This window comes from Apodemus sylvaticus, chromosome 21 (genome assembly GCF_947179515.1).
Source record: "Apodemus sylvaticus chromosome 21, mApoSyl1.1, whole genome shotgun sequence".
NCBI lineage: Eukaryota > Metazoa > Chordata > Mammalia > Rodentia > Muridae > Apodemus > Apodemus sylvaticus.
This window is the reverse complement of record NC_067492.1, coordinates 43,556,858-43,578,768: the sequence shown is the minus strand read 5'-3', so window position 1 is coordinate 43,578,768 and position 21,911 is coordinate 43,556,858. Positions and strand designations below refer to the sequence as shown.

The following is a 21,911-nucleotide window of genomic DNA, read 5'->3' as shown; positions in this document are numbered from 1 at the left end:
GGTCTAGTCAGTCTAGGCGATGGGCTAGAGAGCTTGGTACCAACAGTAACAATGAGGAGGATGCCCATCTTCTGAGGTTTAAGTTACAATTTTGCTCTAATCTTGCAGGTTGGTTCTTTTTACACTAGTTCTTTGCTGAAACTTTTGTTTGTTTTTTGTTTTTTGGATTTGGTTTTTTCGAGACAGGGTTTCTCTGTGTAGCCCTGGCTGTCCTGGAACTCACTCTGTAGTTCAGGCTGTCCTGGAACTCAGAAATCTGCCTGCCTCTGCCTCCCAGAGTGCTGAGATTACAGGCGTGCGCCACCACCGCCCAGTGTGATACTTTTGGTTTTGATAATTACCTACTGGGGATGCTTTGTTTTGTTTTGTTTTGAGGCAGGATTTCACTGCCTCAATATAGTCCTGGTTGTCCTGGAACAAAGATTCACCTATTCCTGCCTACTGAGTGCTAGGATTAAGGCATGTACTACCATGCTCTACAACTAGGGAATTTTTATAACAGGTGTTTTAGCTTTTATCAGGTGATTCCAACACCTATGTGTCCTCAACAGTAATATTTGGACCCTTTCCTGCAATAATTAAGATTTCCCCAATAACTCATATGCCAAGTCACTTGTTATCCACAGAGTATGCGATGCTAGAGTTCTAAGGATGTTGGCTTAAGAGATAACAGATGTGCCTATGAGTTGTAGTTTCAATGCCATATAGTTTTGGAATGTCCCTGTGCATGATGGTGCCATGCTGTTATATTCAGCCCTGAAAAGCCTCTTGGTTTTGTTTATGGGTCTCTCCATTATATAGCCCTGGCTGTCCTGGAACTTGCTATGTAGACCAGGCTGCCCCTAAACTCAGATCTGCCCGTCTGCCTCTGCTCCCCAATGCTGGAATTAAAGACATGTCCCGACCAAGCCCAGACTCCCTCAAAAGCATTTCTTAGGTGTTTGGGAACAGATGTACACATGGGCAGACTGGAGCTTTGTCTACAAAGTCTACAAACTGTTGTCACCACCACAAGACTGACACCCTCTGAGTATAGAGAAAAAAGAAGGGGGAACTGGGATTTGGCAAATGTCAAGTACTGGGTGTCCATTTCCTGCACCTCCTGCCAGAACTACAGGCCCCTCCAGTGGTCTGTGTACTCCCTGGAATCCCGCTTCCAGACTGAGCTCTGTCGAACTCAGGTTAAATGATAATGGAAAACTAAAGACGCCAGAGATAGGTGGCACCTTCCCTGTAAACCCAGCTTTTGGGAGGCTGAAACAGAACCGATTTGAGTTCAAGGTCAATACGGGCTAACAAGGAAGTGGGCAGCAGGACGGCTCAGTGGATAAAGGTTCCTTCTGACAAAACTGACAACCCAAGTTCCATTTCCAGGACCCACATAGAATAAGAGATTGGACCCCTGCAAACTTGTACACAACCTCACACCCCTACCTATCCTGATAAAGAATACATACATCAATAAGTGTAGTAGTAATAAGCCAATCAAACTTGGCGGGGCAGAAAACTCACTACCAATGGCTTGAAGTCCTCTAAATTTGGATCCGTTCCTTTTTCCTTTTCCAAGTCTAAATAAAGTAGCTCCCCAGTCACTGTCCAGGAATGACGGCTGCATTCTGTATTCCTAGTACTATCAGGACGCTTAACCTGCCAGCCTAAAATTGGGAATCGCCACACACTGTTCGTTTGTGTAGGGAAGCTGTCTGTCCAAGGAAGGAGGCATGTGGCTGTTGCCACTTGAATCAAATCAAGTTATGTAGAGGAAATCCCACAGCCACTTGGATAATAAGGAAAAGTTGCTTAGATCTCTTCAGTAGGCTGCCAGCAGCAATTGGCAACTGGTAAGGTAAGAGGAAGAATCTCTTTCCTAGATAAAAGACCCAAGTACTACTTCCTAACTGATCCACAGTAAAGCCCCCAATGAACATATTCTGTCCAGATCCAAATCCCCAAACTGGCCTTTAAAAAGATTTTCCACATAAAGATATCTGTGTGTGAATGAAAGCATGGCTATGAAACGGATACAATAAAACAGAATATAAAAAAAGAAAATGGGAGGGCGATGCTGGGTGATTCAGAGTTCTTTGGACAATCTCTGGACTGCAGATGGTGCCCAGGAAAAGAGCATTTGGCAGCATGAGGCTGGAGTTTCAATACTGTTTTGGTTTCAGTTTCTGTTGCTATGATAAAATAGCCTCCTAGAAGCAACCCTTGGGAGGAAGGGCTTATTTTAGCTCACAGTTACAGAGCAGTCTATTACAGCAGAAGAATCAAGGTGTCAGGACCACAGAACAGTGAGACGAGGCATCTCACTCCTGCTCACCTGACTTCCTCTTTTTACAGTCCAGGACTCGACCCAGGAAACACTGCCATGAGGTTCTGGGCTTGGGTTTGCTTACATCAACAAGTGAAGTCAAATCAGTTTCCCCACAGGCCAACTTGATGCACATGATGGCTCACTGAGACTCTTCCCAAGTGATTCTAGACTGTGTCACACTGACAATTAAATGATCATCACAAATCCTTCTTCAGTACAGAAAAAAATATTCACATTTTCTAACAAATACAAAATGATACTGAATCCATGCAACAGGAATCAGGATGTCAAAAGAGAGGAGATAAAGGAAACAAGAGTGAGGGAGAGTGCTGCTCAGATGAGACTGGGGCTTGGTGCCCTCGGCCGGATCTCACCGGCTGCCAAGAAGACCGGAGCGAAGGATTGCCCCAAAAGCTCAGGGCCAGCCTCAAACACAGAATGAGATCAGGCCTCAAGAACACCAAACCAATTAAAAATAAATAAATAAATAAGTAAAGAGGAGGAGGAAGCAGAGGAGGGCTGGAGAGATGGCTCAGTGGTTAAGAGCATGTCCTGCTCTCAGAGGACCCAGGGTTGGTTCCCAGCACCCACGCTGAGAGACTCACAGTGCCATCTTAATTCCAGTTCCAGGGGCCCAATGGATGCTAGGGTTAGAGGCAAACATCCTCTCCTAATTATATTACACTTCAAATATACTTTATTCACATAAATCAAAGAATTAGAAATTCATCTCAAGAAGGATTAACAAACAAACTTTATACTTTAATTTCTAATACAAATTAAAAAACTAGAATAGAAAGAAACATGAAATTGTTGGGCATAGTGAGGCTGGCCTTTAGCCCCAGTACGGTCTACACAGTGAGTGCCGGGCCAGCCAGGGCTACACAGTGAGAGCCTGTCTCAACAAAGAAAAAAAAGGAAACAAAACAAAGATGAACACAAGGTCTTTTAGAGGTAGATTTCTTCACCATGATCAGCAAGCAAATTTAACACATTCCAGAAAAAAAGAATTCAAAGAAACATGCAGAACAGTCCAGATTATATTAAATATAATTTTGCTTAAGCATGAAAGAACTTGGTTTCTTCATTCACATGTTCATCCATTATAGCTATTAGAGCACCTAACGTGTTCCAGGAACCAGCGAGGCAAAAGGTGACAGTGAATTCCTGCTTTTCTAGGGACCAAGCCTTAGCAAAGGTGGGACAAGTCGTCAGAAATGGGCCAATTTCAGCACTGCTGAGGGAGATGGAATCGGGGTGTGAGGCCGAGGTCATCCCAAGGACACCAGGCTTTGCTTCCCCCTGGGGAGATGGGCACCTGTGCGGGAGTGAGAAGTGCTGGAGCACGCGGTCCTAAGTGCACTTGCTGTCTCCATTACACTCCTTCCCTAGCGCTGGCAGCTCAGGACCTCTGTGGAAGAGGAGATGGGAAGAATGTAAGAGCCGGCGGGAATGGAGGACTCCATGGAGACCAGGCCTGCCCAACGCAGCAGGATTGATGGCTTGTGACTCAGAGACTGGCAGCAAGAAGAGAGCCTGCACCGCACCGGTCTAGGCCAGATGAATGTCAGTGCAGAGGGAAGGACAGCGCAAGCCGCCATCCCTAACCTAGCGGCTAGACATCCCTAACCTAGCCACTAGCTCCAATTGCTAACCGCTCAGAGGAAACATCAGTGTTCTCAATGGGTATAAACCACACTTAAGGGCAGGCTCCCTGCCCAGTAGTAGATGACCAACACATAATTCAATAGCATTTTTGAAGGTTTTTTTCCCCCTTATAATGCTTTGTCTGGATGCTTTTTACTTTAATCCTACAGATCTTTTGCTTAGATATCATAATTTCGGGTTTTGTCTTTATGGGATTTCTGTGTGCAAATGTGTATGTCTCAGCATCTCTGTTTCTTGTGCTTTTTTCTTGTTGCTCCCTTTTTTGTTTGTTTTGTCCTATTCAGGTTTATTTGGTTTTTGTTTTATCTAATTTTTTTTTCTTCAGAAACCTGCTTGTTTTCTAATGAGAGAGCAAGAAAGGTTGTGGATTTGGGAGGATCTGGGAAGAGTTGGAGGAGGGAAGCAGTAATCAGAATATATTGTATGGCTGGGTGGTGGTGGCGCACGCCTTTAATCCCAGTACTTGGGAGGCAGAGGCAGGCAAATTTCCAAGTTAGAGGCCAGCCTGGTCTACAGAGTGAGTTCCAGAACAGCCAGGGCTACACAGAGAAACCCTGTCTTGAAAAACCTTTAAAAAAAAAAAAAAGATTCTATTGTATGAAAAAAATTACTTTCAATTAAAAAAGAAAAAAAACCCTTCTACATCTTAAGCTCATTACACATAAGTGTCTGTGTGTTCTCGGTTTCATGCAGCCAACAGAGAATGTAAAACTGACCCAGATGCTGCCACTTGGAGAGCCATCATCTCCTCTCACCCTCCTTCCTCTTCCTACTGTGCCAACATTCCCCTGGGTGAGACAGGCCTCCCCAGGTTGAACTGGCTGGCCTGGAACTTGCAATCCTTCTTCATCAGCCTCTGGAATGCTGCAATCACAAGTGTGTGACAACATATCCCCCTCCACCTTCTCAGTTCTTAGAAAAGCACCTCATAAGCCCAGAGAAATGCTCCTGCCAACCTGAGCCTTTCGGGAAGTGGCTCAAACCAGAGAAGGGCAATACAGCTACTCAAGAGCAGGCAGCACTCAACCGGGACAAGCCTTTCCAATGTCTATTCCCCACCACAACCTCTTCCTCAAAACATGCAGCTAAGGAGCTCTGAGGAGAAACGGAAAAGGGTACAGCCTGCAAAGCAAAAGAAACTGAGAGACAATGAGAGCAACCTGAAAGAACCACAGTGTGTGTGGAGCTCTGCTAGCTACCAGAAGCATCATGACAAGACGACAGGATGCCAAGTCCACCAGCCATCACTGAGTGAGAAGCTGTGTAGGCAAGGAAGCTCTCAAGATGTCAACCTGAGCACTGTTGAATACCTGTCATCCCAGTAGTCAGCCTTCTTGGGTTATATGATACCCTGCCTCAAAAACAAAACAGAAAGAAAGCAATGTTCTCCATTATCTCTAGGAAAATAAGTCAGCCTTTTACTTTTGTGCACTGGCATGTATCTAACATCAGGTCTACACAGTGAGTTTCAGGACAGCTAGAGCTACATAGAGACCCTGTCTCAAAACAAGAAAAAACTGTGTGTGTGTGTGTGTGTGTGTGTGTGTGTGTGTGTGTACATGCGTACCTGCATGCATACAGGCTTCTTTATAGGCTCACAATGAGTGTGTAGGTGCCTGTGGAGGAGGGAACCCAGATTGGAGTTGCAGGCAGCTGTGAGCCACCTAATCTGGATCCTGGGAATTGAACTCAGGTCCCCTGCAGTAAGAGCAAATGCTCTTAACCACTAAGCCATCTCTCCAGCCCAGGCTCTGTCCCTCTCATGTCACTGTCTGTGAACATGCCTGGGGGGATCCTGATAGTCCTGAACATCATGTCCTGAACATGATGGGGGGTCACCCCCCATCGCGGCCCTTCACGGTCTATGAAAACAGTAGTTTGTGCCCCATTTTACAGTTGACCCCTTGAAAGCTGGGTTCTGTTCCTATCGAAACAGAATCACTTGAGTTTTGACAATGACAATACACAAAGCATTCTTACTTGAGTTACAGAGCACTGCACTCTCAAACACTCTGTCTTTGTTAAGTACTTCCCTCTTCGAAGTTGTACATAAATACTATGTATGGCTACAGCCTGACATGGGTGCAGCCATCTTGAGTCATAATTGTCACAAAAGCTCCCAGTAACCCTAGTTAGATTTTCTTTCACTTTCCCAACAAACAATAAATAAGCAAATCACCAACCAGTCAGTCACAGTCAGACCCTGGCTCTGGGGACTTGCTCATTGCTTAGATGGTATTTTCAGATAAATCAGGTACATTCCAGCAGAGATGACGTCACTTTTCTTAAACACGCCTCTTGCCTCTTTCCTATGCAGACTGTGGAAATACAACTGCTCTTGCTGCCCTCCCCAGCCTCCCTTCTGTTGGCAAACCTCCAGCAAACTCAACAATCAAATCTGTCTACCTCTCTGGCCTCACAGGACCTGAGGACTACTCCTAATAGAGGAAAACTGGGTTTGTCCAGAGGATACTACTGAGTGTGTCATCTTCTCCTGGCTATGCTCTAAACCCTTTGCCCTCATTTTCTATTGCTAAAATGTGTATAGTTTTCAAAATTATCTCTAGGTAGTTTTCTCTCAACTCCACTCCTACCCTCTCTTGGCTCCAATCCTAATTTTTATTGTCCTAGTCATAACTTCAAATTCTGCCTCTAGCTTCAACACTGTTAGAGAGCAAGATTACCTACCCCAAGCCTATCCTAAAAGTGCCTCAAATTCTCATCCTGACTTGCAGCTGACACCTTCCTCCAACCCAGCTTTGATCCAAAGTTCTCAATGAACAGTGGCTCTAAACTGTTCAAAATAAACACTACAATCAACTACAAATATAAACCTCTTTCTACCCACTAATTTTATTATGCCCTGCGACAATAACTTGTCTACCTCCTTGTTACAGTATAAGAGGTATTTCTGAGAGCACATTCTAGAAAGCTTCCTGCTGGGCAAGACTAATTTCAAGATCTGCATGGTCTCTGCTCAAGGTCTCTGGTTTGGATTAACATGTCCACTTATTTTTGCTACTTAAACGTTTCCTTCCTCTACCCTTGTCTGAAAACATCACCTGAGAAAACAGGAGGTACACACACTAATCTCTGCTTTGTAAATACAAGTGTCTTATTAAATTGTAATGTTTATCACAAGTCCAGTAAACTGCACGTTCTAGACAGTGGCAACTACTCTTAGCCATCAAATTCAGTTACTCCCAAGCAGATGTAATTCTCTAGGCATCTGGTAATCAGGACACATACCTGGCTTTTACAGCTTGAGAAGATGTTCTTGGCATCTCCAGCATCTAGAGGGTGGAAGACAGATGCTGCTAATTACCCTACAGATACAGCACACTCCTCCCCATATACCCAAATTATATGACCCAAATCACATCACTGCTGAGAAACCCTGAAAAAAAATCAATTAATGTCTAACTAATATCTATAGGTGATTGGAAACATAGACCAACATCATGCAACGATGGTGTGGTTAAACACTAAAGAGTGGCCAAGCCAGGTGACTCTCTGTGAGTTTAAGGCCAGCCTGGTCTACCGAGTGAGTTCCACCACAGCCAGGGTTACACAGAGAAACCCTAACTCAAAAAACCAAAATCAAAACAACAACAACAACAAAAAGCAAGCAAACAAACAAACAAAACCCCCAAAAAGTCAATGTCATTCTTTGCTACACAGAATTCCAGGTCAACCTTGGATACACAGAACCTTGTTTTGAAAATTAATTAATTGAAATGTAGAGTTTCAAAAACCAAGATAACTCTTTGAGATAGGCAGCTCTAAAGAGTAAAATTTCTTTGCTGAGTTATTAGGTAGCCAGTTTATTCTCTAATTCACTGGCTTCATTCCAACATTCTTCATTTTATTTGAGACAGGGTCTTACTATGTAGCTGCAGGCAGCCTGAAAAACACTATATAGAAGAGGCTTGGCCTTAAACTCAGTCATCAGCCAGCTTGTACTTCCTGAGTGCTGGGATTAAAGTAGTGGTTCTCAACCTTCCTGATGTTCTGACCCTTTAACAACGTTCCTCATGTTGTGGTGATCCACAAACATAAAAATTTCACTATTTTATAACTGATTTTGCTACTGTTATGAATCTTTTTTTGTTTGTTTGGTTTTTTGTTTTTGGATTTGGTTTTTTCGAGACAGGGTTTCTCTGTATAGCCCTGGCTGTCCCGGAACTCACTCTGTAGACCAGACTGGCCTCGAACTCAGAAATTTGCCTGCCTCTGCCTCCCAGAGTGCTGGGATTACAGGCGTGCGCCACCACCGCCCGGCTAAAAATTCTTTTTTTTTTTTTTTTTGGTTTTTGTACTGTTATGAATCTTAAAGTGTAAGCATTGGTGTTTTTCCGATGGTCTTAGTCAACCTTTATGAAAAGGTCAGCCAACCCTCCAGGTTGAGAACCACTGGATTAAAGGCATGGGCCACCATACCTACTGCTTATGCCCTTGCTAGCTAGTTCTGGCTCATGAGTTACCTGCTTGTCTGAAAGTTTGCTTGTGACATTAAAAGGCAGTTTACCTTTGGGAGTTTATAGGGCCTAAGAAGCCCATGTGCATACCCGTTAGAGGTACTAGCCTATGTGACCCCAAAAGGCATCTGGTTACCTGTTTAAATACAAGCTTGTCATATGTTAGGTCTCAGAATGAGTCCTCAGTAGCAGGAAGCCTTCACTCCTCTGCCTCTCTGTTGCCTTCTTGTCTTCTGCTGCTCTGCTGGTGTCTCATCACTCCTGGTCTTTCCCTTCAGGTGGCTCACTGGTCTCAAAGGGCCCCCCTGCTGCAGCTTCCTGAGTGCTGGCGACCACAGGAGTACTTCACTGTACCCAGCTCCACCTGCCCCCTTGCTAGGTCCAAGGACCATTTTGCCAGTGTCAAATGTGCCTCCAAATGCATGAATGTGTTCTAAGCACCACTGCCAGCAACCTGACCTTTGTGGTAAGATCATGTGGTTATCCGGCTAGCAGATAATTAGGACCTACTTTCCGATGAGAGTAAGAAACTCTGGTTCATGGCTGGGGTGCCTCTCAGTGTCATAGTGGTTGCTGGTATGAACTAAAAGGCCCTGTATTCCATCCCCAATATCACAAAAAGAAAAAGGACGCCAAGTATGGTGGTGTAGACTGGTGGGCACCAGCACTGCCACCATCACCCCCTGTCTCCATTTCTTAAAACAGAGCCCTGATAGCTGAAGCAGAAGTCACTCTGTGATCACAAGGGCCCACTCCTAACCACTGAGACTTGCTTATCTTTTAGGTTTTTCTTTTCCCCTTTGGGTTACTCAGGATTAAACACAATGTTTTCTTGGACATTGCAATCTTAAATTGCAATGCCTCTGCCCCAGCCTCTGAGAAGCTAGCTGGTATTATGGTATACATCAGCAATGCTTGGCTATCTTTAGATTTCTTAGTGGAAAAAATACTAAGTTCCTATCTGTATATGCATCTATTATTACAGGAATTTTATAAACGATAGAACTATATTAATATGCATCAATCTAACTATAGCAATGGTAAATCCCTTGCATCCCAGCACTAAGGAGGCAAAAGCAGGCAGACTCTGTGAGGTTCCAGGCCAGCCAGGGCTACATGGTTTTAAAAAAAAAATAAATAAAACCAGGGTTAGAAGCCTTTAATCATCTATGAAGTGGGATGGGGGAGGGGGTGTGAGGGTGTGTGTGTGTGTGTGTGTGTGTGTGTGTGTGTGTGTGTGTGAACAGAACAGGCAGATCTTGGCCAGCCTGGTCTACATAGTGACACTCTGTCTCAAAAATAACAACAGGGCCAGGGAGATGGCTCAGTAGGTAAAGGTGTTTGCAGTACAAGTATGATGACTGGAATTCAATCCCTAGAATCCAGGCAAAGGAGAGAACCAACTTCACAAGTTGTCCCTGACTATACACACACACAAAGCACCTGCACACATTAAAATATTTTTTTTCCAAAACCACAAGGTAGCTCCTTAATTACTATGGAGATTTATCCCCCTATAATTTCATTTGAAGTTTAAGGATGCTAACTTTAACAAATAAATCTGGTAAAATGTTAGCAAAAACAAACAACTAACCTAAGATATTGAACCTTGATTTAATTAAAATTCTACATAAAGGGGGCAGAGAGATGGCTCAGCATTTAAGAGCACTTGCTGCTCTTACAAGACCTGGGTCTGGCTCCTGTCACCCACAAGACAGCTTCCAACTACTCATAACACCAGTTTCAGGGGATCTAATGCCCTCTTCTGACCTCCTCTGGTGTTTGGAATGTGCATGGTGCATAGGCACACACAATGGCAAAGCACTTACTTGTACATATGAAATCTGAGCGATAAATACATCTTTTTAAAAAATCCTACACTCAGCAAGTAAGTCACCTGCCGCCCAGCCTGATGACCTGAGTGCAATCCCTGGGACCGACATGGTGGGAGGAGAGGGCCAATCGCACAAGCTGACCCCTGACCCCATGCAGGATATGGTATAAACGGCTCTGACAAAGTTAAGTAAGCAAATATAATCTTAAAATGAAGCTCCAGCATTGGCTGGGGAAGGAACAGGGAAGGGGAGCTATGGCATCAACAGTGAGCCTCCCCTATTTCAACATTCTGGAATAACCCCAGGTTTTAGCCATAAAGGACATTGAGCCAACCATTGTTTCTTAAGATGATTTTCACAACTGTTAAGAGAGAAGAAAAAAAAATCATCATTCTAGGAAATGCAAAAAAGCCATCACATTCCTTTCTGGTAAAACCAACACAAATGCTACATGATACGACCCAGTGGTACATTCCTAAGTTATTCCTTCTATGAAGGAGTCCACTGTCTACTCACAAACCAGGCATCACTCTTCTGAGCAAAATGATCCGAAGTCCCTGAGCTCAGACCCTGCAGAACTCAGGGAGCGCCTGTGGGAACGTTGCTGGAATGAGTCTCTTCCTCTTCTGCCACCACAGAGCTTTTCTGCCTCCTTGTCCTCACTCAGACAAACTCTAGGGCCCCACTCAGCCTGGCTTAACTGCACTTCGATCTGTACCTGGGAAACATCGCCTACCAGTTGAAGGGCCAGTGAAACTGTAAGTTCAGGCTCCTGATGCCCTCAGGTCCTGCTCTGTCCACAGAAGTCCCTCCTGGTTGCTTCTGTATCTATCACCAGTTGGTTCACCGAGACAGAGCTGTGGGCCACCAGGTTCTCTGCTGCTTCCTTCTCCAAGAGGAGGGAAGTACATTAATTTACTAGGCCTGGCTCCTACTTTCTAACATAGACTTTAAAAGGGCAGCTCAAAAGCTCCACCTGGATCACTGACATGTTTTCTTCAACGTGTATGACTGGATTTTATCACAATACTTTTTTGTAAATTGAAGTTGTCAGGTCCCCCGCTCTCAACCCAGGGGTGGTGCACGCAGAAGATTTGACATCCACTGGCTGATTCAATCTTGATTTTAGAGAGTTGACACTATAGATCCAGGGAGAATTATGTCAACCAGTATCTGATATAGCATTCTTTTAACTACAGGTTAAGCTTTTGAGTATATATGTGTGTATATATATATATTGGTTTTTCAAGACGGGGTTTCTCTATGTAGCCCTAGCTGTCCTGGAACTCAAGCTGTGGACCAGGCTGGCCCGAACTCAGAAATCCGCCTTCCTCTGCCTCCCAAGTGCTCCAATTAAAGGCGTGCACCACCACTGCCCGGCACTTTTGGGGTGTATTAATTAAGCAGGACAATAGCTTTCACCAATAAGTCCACTATCAAGATGGTCTCAAGCCACCCCAAGTTCCCAGCAAGGCATCTGCAAACCTCCTTGCCTCTTCCTCCCTTCTTTCCTGATACAGTCTTGCTGGGTAGCTCTGGCTGGGATAGAACTTGCCATGTAGCTGCTATGAATTTACAGTGATCCTCCTTGCTTCTGCCTCAAAAGTCCTGGGATTGTGGGTGTTTGCTACCAGATGATTTATGACTGTCTTTTGTTCTGACTATGAAAATTTATGTAACTGCTTCCATGTTAAGACATGTTATTCAGTGGTGCACACCCTTGATTCCAGCACTTGGGAGGCAGAGTTAGGCAACTCACTCTGAGTTCAAGGCCAGCCTGCTTCAGGATGGCCAGGGCTACACAGAGAAATCTTGCCTTCAAAAACAAACAAAGAAACAAACATACATTTTCTTGGCAGTCAGAATGTGTGCTTTGAGGCTACAGCCATTCGTGACACCCCCCCCCCCCCCTTGAGTTACGTTCTCCCCAGGTTTCCTAGCTTCTCACACTGTCTTAGTATGGGCTAACACTTCTGCGATAAAGCATAATGCCCAAAAGCAGCATGGGAAAAAAGGGTGTACTTGGCTTACATACACTGAATCACAGTCCACCAGGAGAAGCAAACACAGGAATTCAAACCAGGTGGGAACCTGGAGGCAGGCGCTGACACAGAGGCCATGGAGGGTGCTGCTTACTGGCTTGCTCAGCCTGCTTCCTTACAGAACCCACGACCACCAGCCCAGGATGGCACCACCCACAGCAGGCTGGGCCCTCCCCATCAATCACTAATTAAGAATATGACCAACAAGCTTACCTACAGCCCAATCTTGCATTTTCTCAATAGAGGTTCCCTCCTCTCAGGTGACTTTAGCTAATGTCAAGTTGACATAAAAGTAGCCAAGGACACAGCTTACCTCTGAAGCTCGAGTAAAATCAAATTAGTATGGACATCACTTGTGGTATCTGTGCTTGTGTCATTCAAGTTCTAAATTTTCTAAACCCCTCTCCCACAGGCCCCACTCTCTCTACCTCTGAAGATTCCTCCATGCTCTCTTTCACTCAAGGAACTGTGGGAAACTGCATGTTCCAAACACCTGTGGTTTTGCCCAGGCTCCCACCCCCACCTTTGGAAATGCCCCATTCCTTCACCCCTTGGAACCCTGCTGACCAAAAGCCTTTCTTTTTTCTCATTACTGTAATGCTTTGGACATACAGTAACTGCTGCATGAATCACACTGTCCTGTTTCCTTGGAAGTCTCTCTACTAGGTTATAGGAACCTTGAGGTTAGAAGAACAACCACACACTGACTCCCTCTTGGGCAAGCTCTTCCTCAACTGCTGACCACTAGCTAGCCGTGGTACAGGCCCGTGCCTCCCAGCACTGAGCAGCAGACGCAGGCAGCTCTCTAGGTGGAAGGCAGAACTACACAGCAGGTCTTTCCCTTTAAAAAATAAGTAAATATAATTTTTAAAAGTTGACTACCGCCGGGCAGTGGTGGTGCACGCCTTTAATCCCAGCACTTGGGAGGCAGAGGCAGGTGAATTTCTGAGTTCGAGGTCAGCCTGGTCTACAGCGTGAGTTCTAGGACAGCCAGGACTATACAGAGAAACCTTGTCTCGAAAAACCAAAAAAGTTGACTACCTGGCAGCCTCACCACCAACAGGTCAAAGACTATGAACCACACCCACCAGGGTTTAACTACCTTAAAGCTCTACTTCTGCTCAGGTCTAAGCCCATCCCACCTGTGTGGAGCTCAGCCTCAGGACAGTGTTCCTTGCACTACTGGCTCTCTGTTTGCCTTCAAATGACCCATCCAGGAGTTTTGGACAGTTTTTCCCCTGGCCAAACCCTGAATAGTTCCTCCTAAACATCCACGGTCTTGAGTCAAGCCAACGTGTTTCCCAGCCATTGTATCTCACAAGGGACCTTGACATGTTCTGGTCACGATATTCCACTTCATACATGGTTTTCTGGCTTCTATGTCTCTGTTAATGAGGTACCTAGAAATCTTCTGGGCTTTTCAACGTCCACCTACAGCACTGCCTCCTCCAGCGCACAACACTGGGCAGTCGATGCCTCTCTCCAGCCTCCGCAGGCATTATCGCCCTCAAACAGTAGCTCCCACTGCCTCCCTCTGATTACTGGAGGCCTGGCTGATTCACAGGCCGTTCTCAAAGCTGTAACAGAAAACTCAATTCTGAGAGCCCCAGCAGTCACCGCACACCACCAGCATACACTCCTGTTTTCTCTTTTGGCACCAGGATTGAAGCTTCAAAGTACTCTACCACTGGGCTGGACCCTCCATCCCTTATTTTATGAGAGGTTAAAGAGGGAAGCTGAAGACTTTCCTTGGGCTGGGGGTATAGCTCCACGGAGTGCTTGTCTCCCATGTACAGGGCTCTGGGCTCTATCCCCAGCACTATCAAAAAGAAAAACTGGTTTGTGAGGCTGGGTTCCTCTGTGTCACCCAGGCTGCTCTCACACCACCACCTTCATGCCTCAGCCTCCAGAGTTCTGGGACTATGGTAAGTTCCACCATGACCACCTGGCTAAACTTTTCTTTGCTGTATTTCCCCCTCAATGCCATTCCTCTTTATACCAAGTTAATAGTTTTCTTTTCCTCAAAAGAAAAAAAAAAGTTAAAAAGTAAAACAAACTGCCCTTGAGTATTCAAGTCATGTCTTAGCATGAATCTCAAGGAGGAAAAAAGGCAATTTCTTGTAAGGGGGAAAGTTACATAATGAGTTACTTATACATGTTAAGATTAAGATAATCTGGCAGGTTACCAATATACCATATGCCACACCCTTCTCATCAGCTGTGCTAAGCTTTGTGGCACTGACAGGCCAGAGAGAAGCGGGGTGGGAAGAAGTGGTGGAGGCAAGGTTTTTCTATAAACGGAGGGAAGCTTCTTCTACCTCTGGGGTGTCCTCAAACAAAGCGGCAGGTCTAACACACACACAGCCAGGGCAGGAGAGGGTAGCCTGCTGTGGCAGTCTAAGAGTGTCTACCATAGCCATTGTAAATAAGATGCCTGTAACCTAGGGGCAGAAGGACCAGGGATCCACGGCTGGCCAGGCACCACAGCAAGCTTGTCTCACACAGTTCTTAGAGTAAAGACTAACAGGAAGTCCCTACCAGGTTCCAGGGTGCAAGAAGGAGTTCCTGAAGGAGGGTGGCTTTGAATTGAGAGTGAACCAGGAGCGGAGCAGGGAGTTAAAAGCAACCAACAGGAACAAAGGTCTTTACCAAAGCAAAGGCCAGGGAGAAGAGAGGGATGAGTGTCTGGTGGGACACCAACAAGTGACAAGCCTCAGGCACGTTTGAGCCCTGGGGAGTAAAAGAATGGATGCAAGGAGTTAAGCACAGGAACCAACTCATTCAACACCAGTGGGTTCAACCTGCACTTCAGGAGTCACACAAATAAGTAACTTAAAGCCCTACACGTGGTAAATGCAAGTTTGTTTGTTTTTTTAATTAAACCTAACAACATCTGGAGCTACAACCACTCAAGAGTAATATGAAATCTGTGGTGTAGGATATAAAAAAGAAGTCTCTCCAGAGCTGAATTGTTTAACAAGCACCGATGGGGCTGGAGAGATGGCTCAGTGGTTAAGAGCTCTTTTGGAGGTCCTGGGTTCAATTCCCAGCTGAGTTCAATTCCCAGCAACCACAGGGTGACTTGCAACCATCTATAATGGGATCTGACACCTTCTTCTAGTGTGTCGGAAGACAATGTATTCACATACGTACAAAACTAAATCTTTAAAAAACAAAACATCGCCCATGTGGTTTCTAGAAACAGATACATTATCCACGACTTCTGGTCCCTTATAGGTGGGAAAGTTTGGAGACAGGTGGGTAGAAGGTGTTCAGGGCGTGAAAAACAGGGGCTTTGAGACACTGGTGACTTCAAGGTGAGAGAGGCAGAGAGGGGCTTTCTCCTAAATTCCCAGATCTGACCCTCCAAATACCACAGAAGAGGAAACGCCACCTTATCCCTCAACTAAGTCTTACTCCTCCCCTGTAGCTTAAGATGCTAAACAATACATCTTCAGCCATCTCCCACCCACGGCTTGTAGGACTCTCATGCACAGAAACAATTAAATTGCCCTTTCTCCAGGCAACCTGTCGACTACAAGGCTATTTCACTGACTCAAAGAGATTTGAGGCATAAGCGCCTTCGTGTTCAAATTTTGCTGTTTTCTGACGAGGGGGAGGGGCCGGTGGCGGTGTTGAATCTGAAATACAGATTATACATACACAAGGTGAGTCACCGCTTAGTTTCAGTTTCTCCAGTTGTTCATTTAACAGAAGGAACGAGCCCTATCAAAGCGTATTCGCCGGATTTTTAAAGCCTGCGTATTCTTTTTGTGGTACTCGGCGGAATGTGAGATGTGATTAACAACCATCATATAGTAGTAGACCACCAACACTACAGGAATAACAGTTTTAACGCAGCTACTAAATATCCAACCTCTGAAGCGTCTGGTCATTACATATCATTATGCTTTCCCCTCCTGATTTCCTAGAGGTTCGGGCCTAACTTCCCAAAGGGTTTAGAAGCCCCGTAGTGGCGGCCTGGAGGATGAAAACCAGCCAGGAGCATCGAGCCTTGCGCACATCCAAGGGACTGGCGGACCGAGCGCGCGAGCCCGCGCAGCGCGCGTGCTCCGGGGCCTGATCGCTCCGCGTTCTGCGCACTTCGCGAGGGACCAGTAAGGGAGATGCTCTCGCAGCGCCCTTTACAAATAGGGACACTGAGGCTCCCGGGATGATCCCGCTAAGCCCCGCGGCCCGGGCGAGCCAGGCCGGACTCACCTTGGCGCTGTGCACCGCCTCCTGCGCGCCGCGGAGCTGCAACCAGATGCGCGCGGGCAGCGGCTCCTCCGACCCGAGGGCGCCGAGCACCGCCAGGCCCACGCCGAACAGAGCCTCGATGCGCCCGCGGCTCCGCTCCAGCAGCGCCGCCTTCTCGGCGGGCGCCGTGAACTCATCCAGCACTACCCGGGCCGCCATGGCGGGCGCGGCCTCCCGGAGCGCCGGGGGCCAGCGGCGGCGACGCCCCCTCAGCGTGCCGCCGCTGCACCGAGCAGCTCAGGAGGCGTGGGCCGTACCGGCCTCCTCGCCCGCCCGCAGGCCCCGCTACACCATCACGACACGGCCGCCGCAGCTTAGCAGCTGAGGGCAGAGACTCCCCGCCGCCCCGCCGCCCCGCCGTCCCGCTGCCGCCGCCGCCGCCGCTGCCACAGCCGCCACGCATGCGCTTAGCCCGCCGCCGTCATTGAAGTTCGCCGCCCCGTCGCGAAGGGTGCGTTGGTAGGCTGAGGGCGACGGAAGTCGACGCCACACGCTGTTACCATGTTCCTTGTGGGCAAGCGTATGTGGGCGAGGCCTGGGTGGCCATATCTGATGAGGGCCTGATGTCTTTGGACATCTAGTAGATGGAGATTTCTGGTTTTACATTGATAGGCAAATGGTGATTATTTTCCTTCTTTTTGCTTCCTTCTCTTCTCCCCCTTTACTTACTTCAGAAGAAAAATTGTATCAGGAAAAGGAAATGGGACTACCAGCAGAGAACTGAAAGGCTAAATTGCTGGTCTAGTGTCAATTACTGTAAGCCCAGTGGGGTGGGAGAATGAGGTATGCAGATAGCCTTCCGATGAAGGCAGCCCTGAAGTACATAGTTCCAGACCAGCTTGAGCTACCAAGTGAAACCTTGTCTCAAAAGCCAAACGAGCGCTGTCTTGGTGGTCAAGAGTGCTTATTGGGTGCTCATAAGGACTGGGAATGTGGTTTGGATATCATCACTCAAATATCAAGCCAGGAAAGAGAACAGATCTTCAACCCCAGCTCCAACGGAGACCTGAGGGCTTGCTGGCTTGCAGCTTAGCTGACAAAAGGCAAAAGGGGAGCCGCAGATTCAGGGAGAAATTCCGCCCTAAAGGAGTAGATATCATGGTAGAGGAGATGACCTGAAGGCCCCTCTGGCCTGTGCTTGGAGAGAGACGCTTATACACTTATACCCATACATTCAAACATAGGTATATGCATAACTCTAAAATAAATCCATTCAGAAAAAGTTGGGCATGGTGTCATAAGCCTAAAACCGTGGCAGCACTTAGAAAGTTGAGGCTAGACTATCAAGTCTTCAAGACCAGCTTTGGCAAGAGCCAAACCCAGCCTGAGAAAGAGCTTGAGTGTCTACCCTATGATCTGTCCTTCCATATCTTCTCTGTTCTCTCTCGCTTCCCTATCCTCCCTGTTCATGGCCAGTCTGCTTTCTTTTCTGTCTTCTCTGGACTCTCCAAATGCTTCTTATTCACAAAGGACAAACAAACTAAATACCACCAAAAAGAAACAATCAAACAAACAAACAAAAAACCAAATACTTTGTCCTAATGGAGTGGCCAGGTGGGCAGTTTCTTTACTGTACCTCTGGCATATAGCAAAGGTGACAATTTCAGTAGGGTTATTTATGTTATGTGAGTGGCACAAATAATAGGGATCATACTGTAGGACTAGGGCAAATAAACACAAATCCTTCTTCAGGTCAGTTTTTCTCTCTGTTAAGTCAAAGGCATCACTTGACTCCAGTGCTTCCCAGACATGTTTTCTTTCTTTTTTAAATTATTCATTTTATGTATATGAGTACACGGTAGCTGTCTTCAGACACATTAAAGGGGGTATCAGATCCCACTACAGATGTTTGTGAGCCACCATGTGGTTGCTGGGAATTGAACTCAGGACCTCTGGAAGAGTAGTCAGTGCTTTAAACCACTGAGCCATCTCTCCAGCCCAACATAAGTTTTCTTGAATCCTTAAAAACAAATTGTGCACGATACAGTACTGGTTTATGTAATTGGTCTTTGCTGCTTTACGGGTTCTTCTTTTCCCTACACTTTATCCCCCCAGTTTCACTCCCTATCACTGGGTAGGAGAGAAAGAAGGATATCGGGGAGAGAGAGGGAGAGAGATTTCTGAACCTAATTTCTTTCCTTTTGTTTCTTCTTTGAGAATGACAACTAAGAAACTGTAACCAGCCTCACTTATGAGGACTCCAGCACTTATATACCCTCTGAAAAGTTCCCAGAATTCCAAACAATCGCAGAAACTATATGCAGCTGGCAAAACCACTCCTCTACTAGAGCACGAGGCAAATCATAGTGAGGTGTTGCAGTCTGAAGCAGCCCCATATTGCCACACCTGGGATTGAAACAAAAACACATTCTTATACTATTTCTGTGTTTTAAAAGAAACCAAATTTCCAGATTCTCAATACAGGTTTCCTTCCTCTGGGCTAAGTATCTTGGATGTAGTAAATGGGACTAACGGGGACATTGCTTAGCTTCTTTATATTGTAATTCTTCACAGATACAGTAAACAATGATAAACAATAGTTCTACTGTGATAGCATAATCCCAACACAGTAAATGTTCACTGAATACTACCTATTATGTAAGGATCCAGTTCTTTATCAAAATTAACCAGAAAAAAATTACTCCACCAGCTGAGAATTGTAATGTATACAAACCCACACGATGCGGGGAGGGGAGGGAAGCCATCGGTCTGTCAACTCCGCCTGAGATTTGCAAACTGAGCTGAATTAAAGCTCCGGGTTCCATCTACCTTGATGGTACTACAGTCAGTTCTCTGAGCTGCCCAGTGCATCATGGGAATGATGCAGTATTAACAGTCAGCCTCCAGCTTCCCTTCTTTCATCTTCTGGATTTTTGAGGCAGGGTCTCTCTACATGGGCCTGGCTGTTATGGAACTCACTATGTAGACGAGATGGCCTAGAACTTACAGAGATCCACCTGGCTGTACCTTCCGAATACTGGAATTAAAGGCACGTGCCGCCATGCCTGGCTCAGCTTCCGTTCTTGACCAGTGAAAACATTCTTGGTTGGGGCTTGGGGGAGAGGGATGCAAACTAGCTATTTGCTGCCGAATTAGGAAACTTTTAAAGTTTCAGATTTCAGATTTTAAACCCTTGGTAGATTTGTTACAGCCACACTGAGCTGTGGGCCTGTACGTGCCTCCTCTTCGAAGAAGAAAGGAAAGGATCTAAACACATTAGAGTTAGACATGGCCATGGGGAGAGGTGGGGAGAGGGATTACCCCAGATAAAGTCTATCAGGGGTCCAGGTTTCTGGGGTTTTCCATGTTTCAGAAACTCGGGCAGGTGTTCTCCTGGTGCCTTACCAAAAGATGACTCAGTACAGGGAAGAGAAAGACTGGGCTGGCAGGCAGGCAGCTTCCTCTTCCCTCTGGGCTTTTCCCCGGGTGGCCACACCATCTTGCTCCATCAAGTCCTATGTGGGATTGGCGGAGGCAGACCAGGTGGTTGAGTGTGACCTTGCTGGTCTGAGGCACCCTGAGCCCAGTGTTATCAACACAGCTTGTTATTTCCTTTGTTGTACTCAATGGAATTGCTATTGTTCATCAGTTGGGCGGGGCTTCCCCCCAACCAGGTTCCTGTGTGTTTCCAGTAACTTCTCTGCCAGAGTTTCTTTCATGGCTTAGTTTTAAGGGGTGGGGACAGAGACTAGTCTTCCAAAGCACAAAACGGCAAGCACCCTCCTTTCTGGACTGTAAAACAGCAGAAGCTGGGCTTGTCAATACACACCTGTAATTCGCTTGAGGGTCAGAGTTCAAGGCAAGGTTACACAATATTCAGTCACTGAGTTGGAACATCACTGAATAGCTACAATGTTTTGGTATTTTCTCCTAATTAGAATTCCTTGTGGCGGTTTGTATTTGTTCAGCATTCCCCTTTGAGAACCTCTTTTGCTTTGCTGAGTGTGAAGAACAAGAAGGGAGAAAGGGAGGGAAGGAGGAGAGACAGAGAGAGAGAGAGAGAGAGAGAGAGAGAGAGAGAGAGAGAATGTTAAAGCAATTCCCTTGCCTTATTGCTTCATGTAGCTTCTAAACCACAGCTTCCTCAGTTGACCAGCCTTGCCTGCCTGACCGGCCATACCAGCCGAGGACATGAGGGAGGGATGAGACCTTTTGGAATCTGAATTCCAGACTCTGCTGTCTTTTGTTCTAAACTCTGTAATAACCACATGTAACACCATGGCAGGAAGCACTTCTTCATCTCCTCTGTCAAGAAGGGCAAGTAGTTTCCCTTACTGCTCCTCAGACAGGTAGCAATTGGAAGAACATAGCTCTCTCAGCTTTCCCCACTTGTCTCTGAGATGGTGACTTTCTGGGAAGCTCAATGCTGTGTCAGACATTGACCACTAGGGAAGAATAAGTGTTTGATAACTGCCTGTGCTTGCCCACCATGCCAGTGACTGCTAAAGTGTTTCTACGTCAGCCATTCCTCTAATATCACTTTTTATCAGTAATAAATGTTAATTTTTTTTTTTTTTTTTTGGTTTTTTGGAGACAGGGTTTCTCTGTGTAGCCCTGGCTATCCTGGAACTCACTCTGTAGACCAGGCTGGCCTCGAACTCAGAAATCCACCTGCCTCTGCCTCCCAGAGTGCTGGGATTACAGGCGTGTGCCACCACTGCCCGGCATATAAATGTTAAATCTTAAAAAAAAAAGGGGGGGGGGCTGTTGAGATGGCTCAGCAGATAAGAGCACTGACTGCTCTCCTAAAGGTCTTGAGTTCAAATCCCAGCAACCACATGGTGGCTCACAACCATCTGTAATGAGATCTGACTCTCTCTTCTGGTGTATCTAAAAACAGCTACAGTGTACTTACATATAATAATAAATAAATCTTAAAAAAAAAAAGTTTGGGCTGGAGAGATGGCTCAGCGGTTAAGAGCACTGACTGCTCTGCTAGAGGTCCTGAGTTCAACTCCCAGCAACCACATGGTGGCTCACAACCATCTGTAATGGGATCCAATGCACACTTCTAGTGTGTGTCTGAAGACAGCTGCAGTGTACTCATATAAATAAAAAATATCAAAAAATGTTTTAGAAGCTGGAGAGATGGCTCAGATGCTAATAGCACTTGCTCTTGAAAAGGACCCAGTTTGATTCCCCGTATCATGCATCATGCCCTGCTCACATGTATGATTCACGTTCCAGGGGATCCGATGCCTTCCTTGGGCATTAGCCACACACTCGGTGCACATACATATATACATTCAGGCAAAACACCCATATACATAAAACTAACTAAATTAAAATTTTATCTTAAATTATGTTATAT

At 46.0% G+C, this 21,911-nt stretch overlaps 1 protein-coding gene across 2 annotated transcripts in view; it reads right to left on the bottom strand.

Annotated features, from left to right (window-relative positions):
• The window catches only part of N4bp1 (NEDD4 binding protein 1), a 47,300-nt gene extending 30,313 nt beyond the window's left edge, over window positions 1-16,987 (bottom strand). Inside the window, exons 1-2 of one of the 2 annotated variants that reach the window (XM_052166168.1) lie at window positions 8,600-9,365; window positions 7,235-7,278 (exon numbers count right to left, since the gene is read on the bottom strand). Coding sequence is in view for 1 of the 2 variants with exons in the window: in XM_052166167.1 (XP_052022127.1) it covers window positions 16,562-16,759 (198 nt within the window). In the remaining variant the exon portion in view is untranslated. Of the gene's footprint in view, window positions 1-7,234; window positions 7,279-8,599; window positions 9,366-16,561 lie in introns of those variants that run through there. The other variant, XM_052166167.1, reaches the window with a different exon arrangement.
• Between the last annotated feature and the right edge of the window lie 4,924 nt (window positions 16,988-21,911).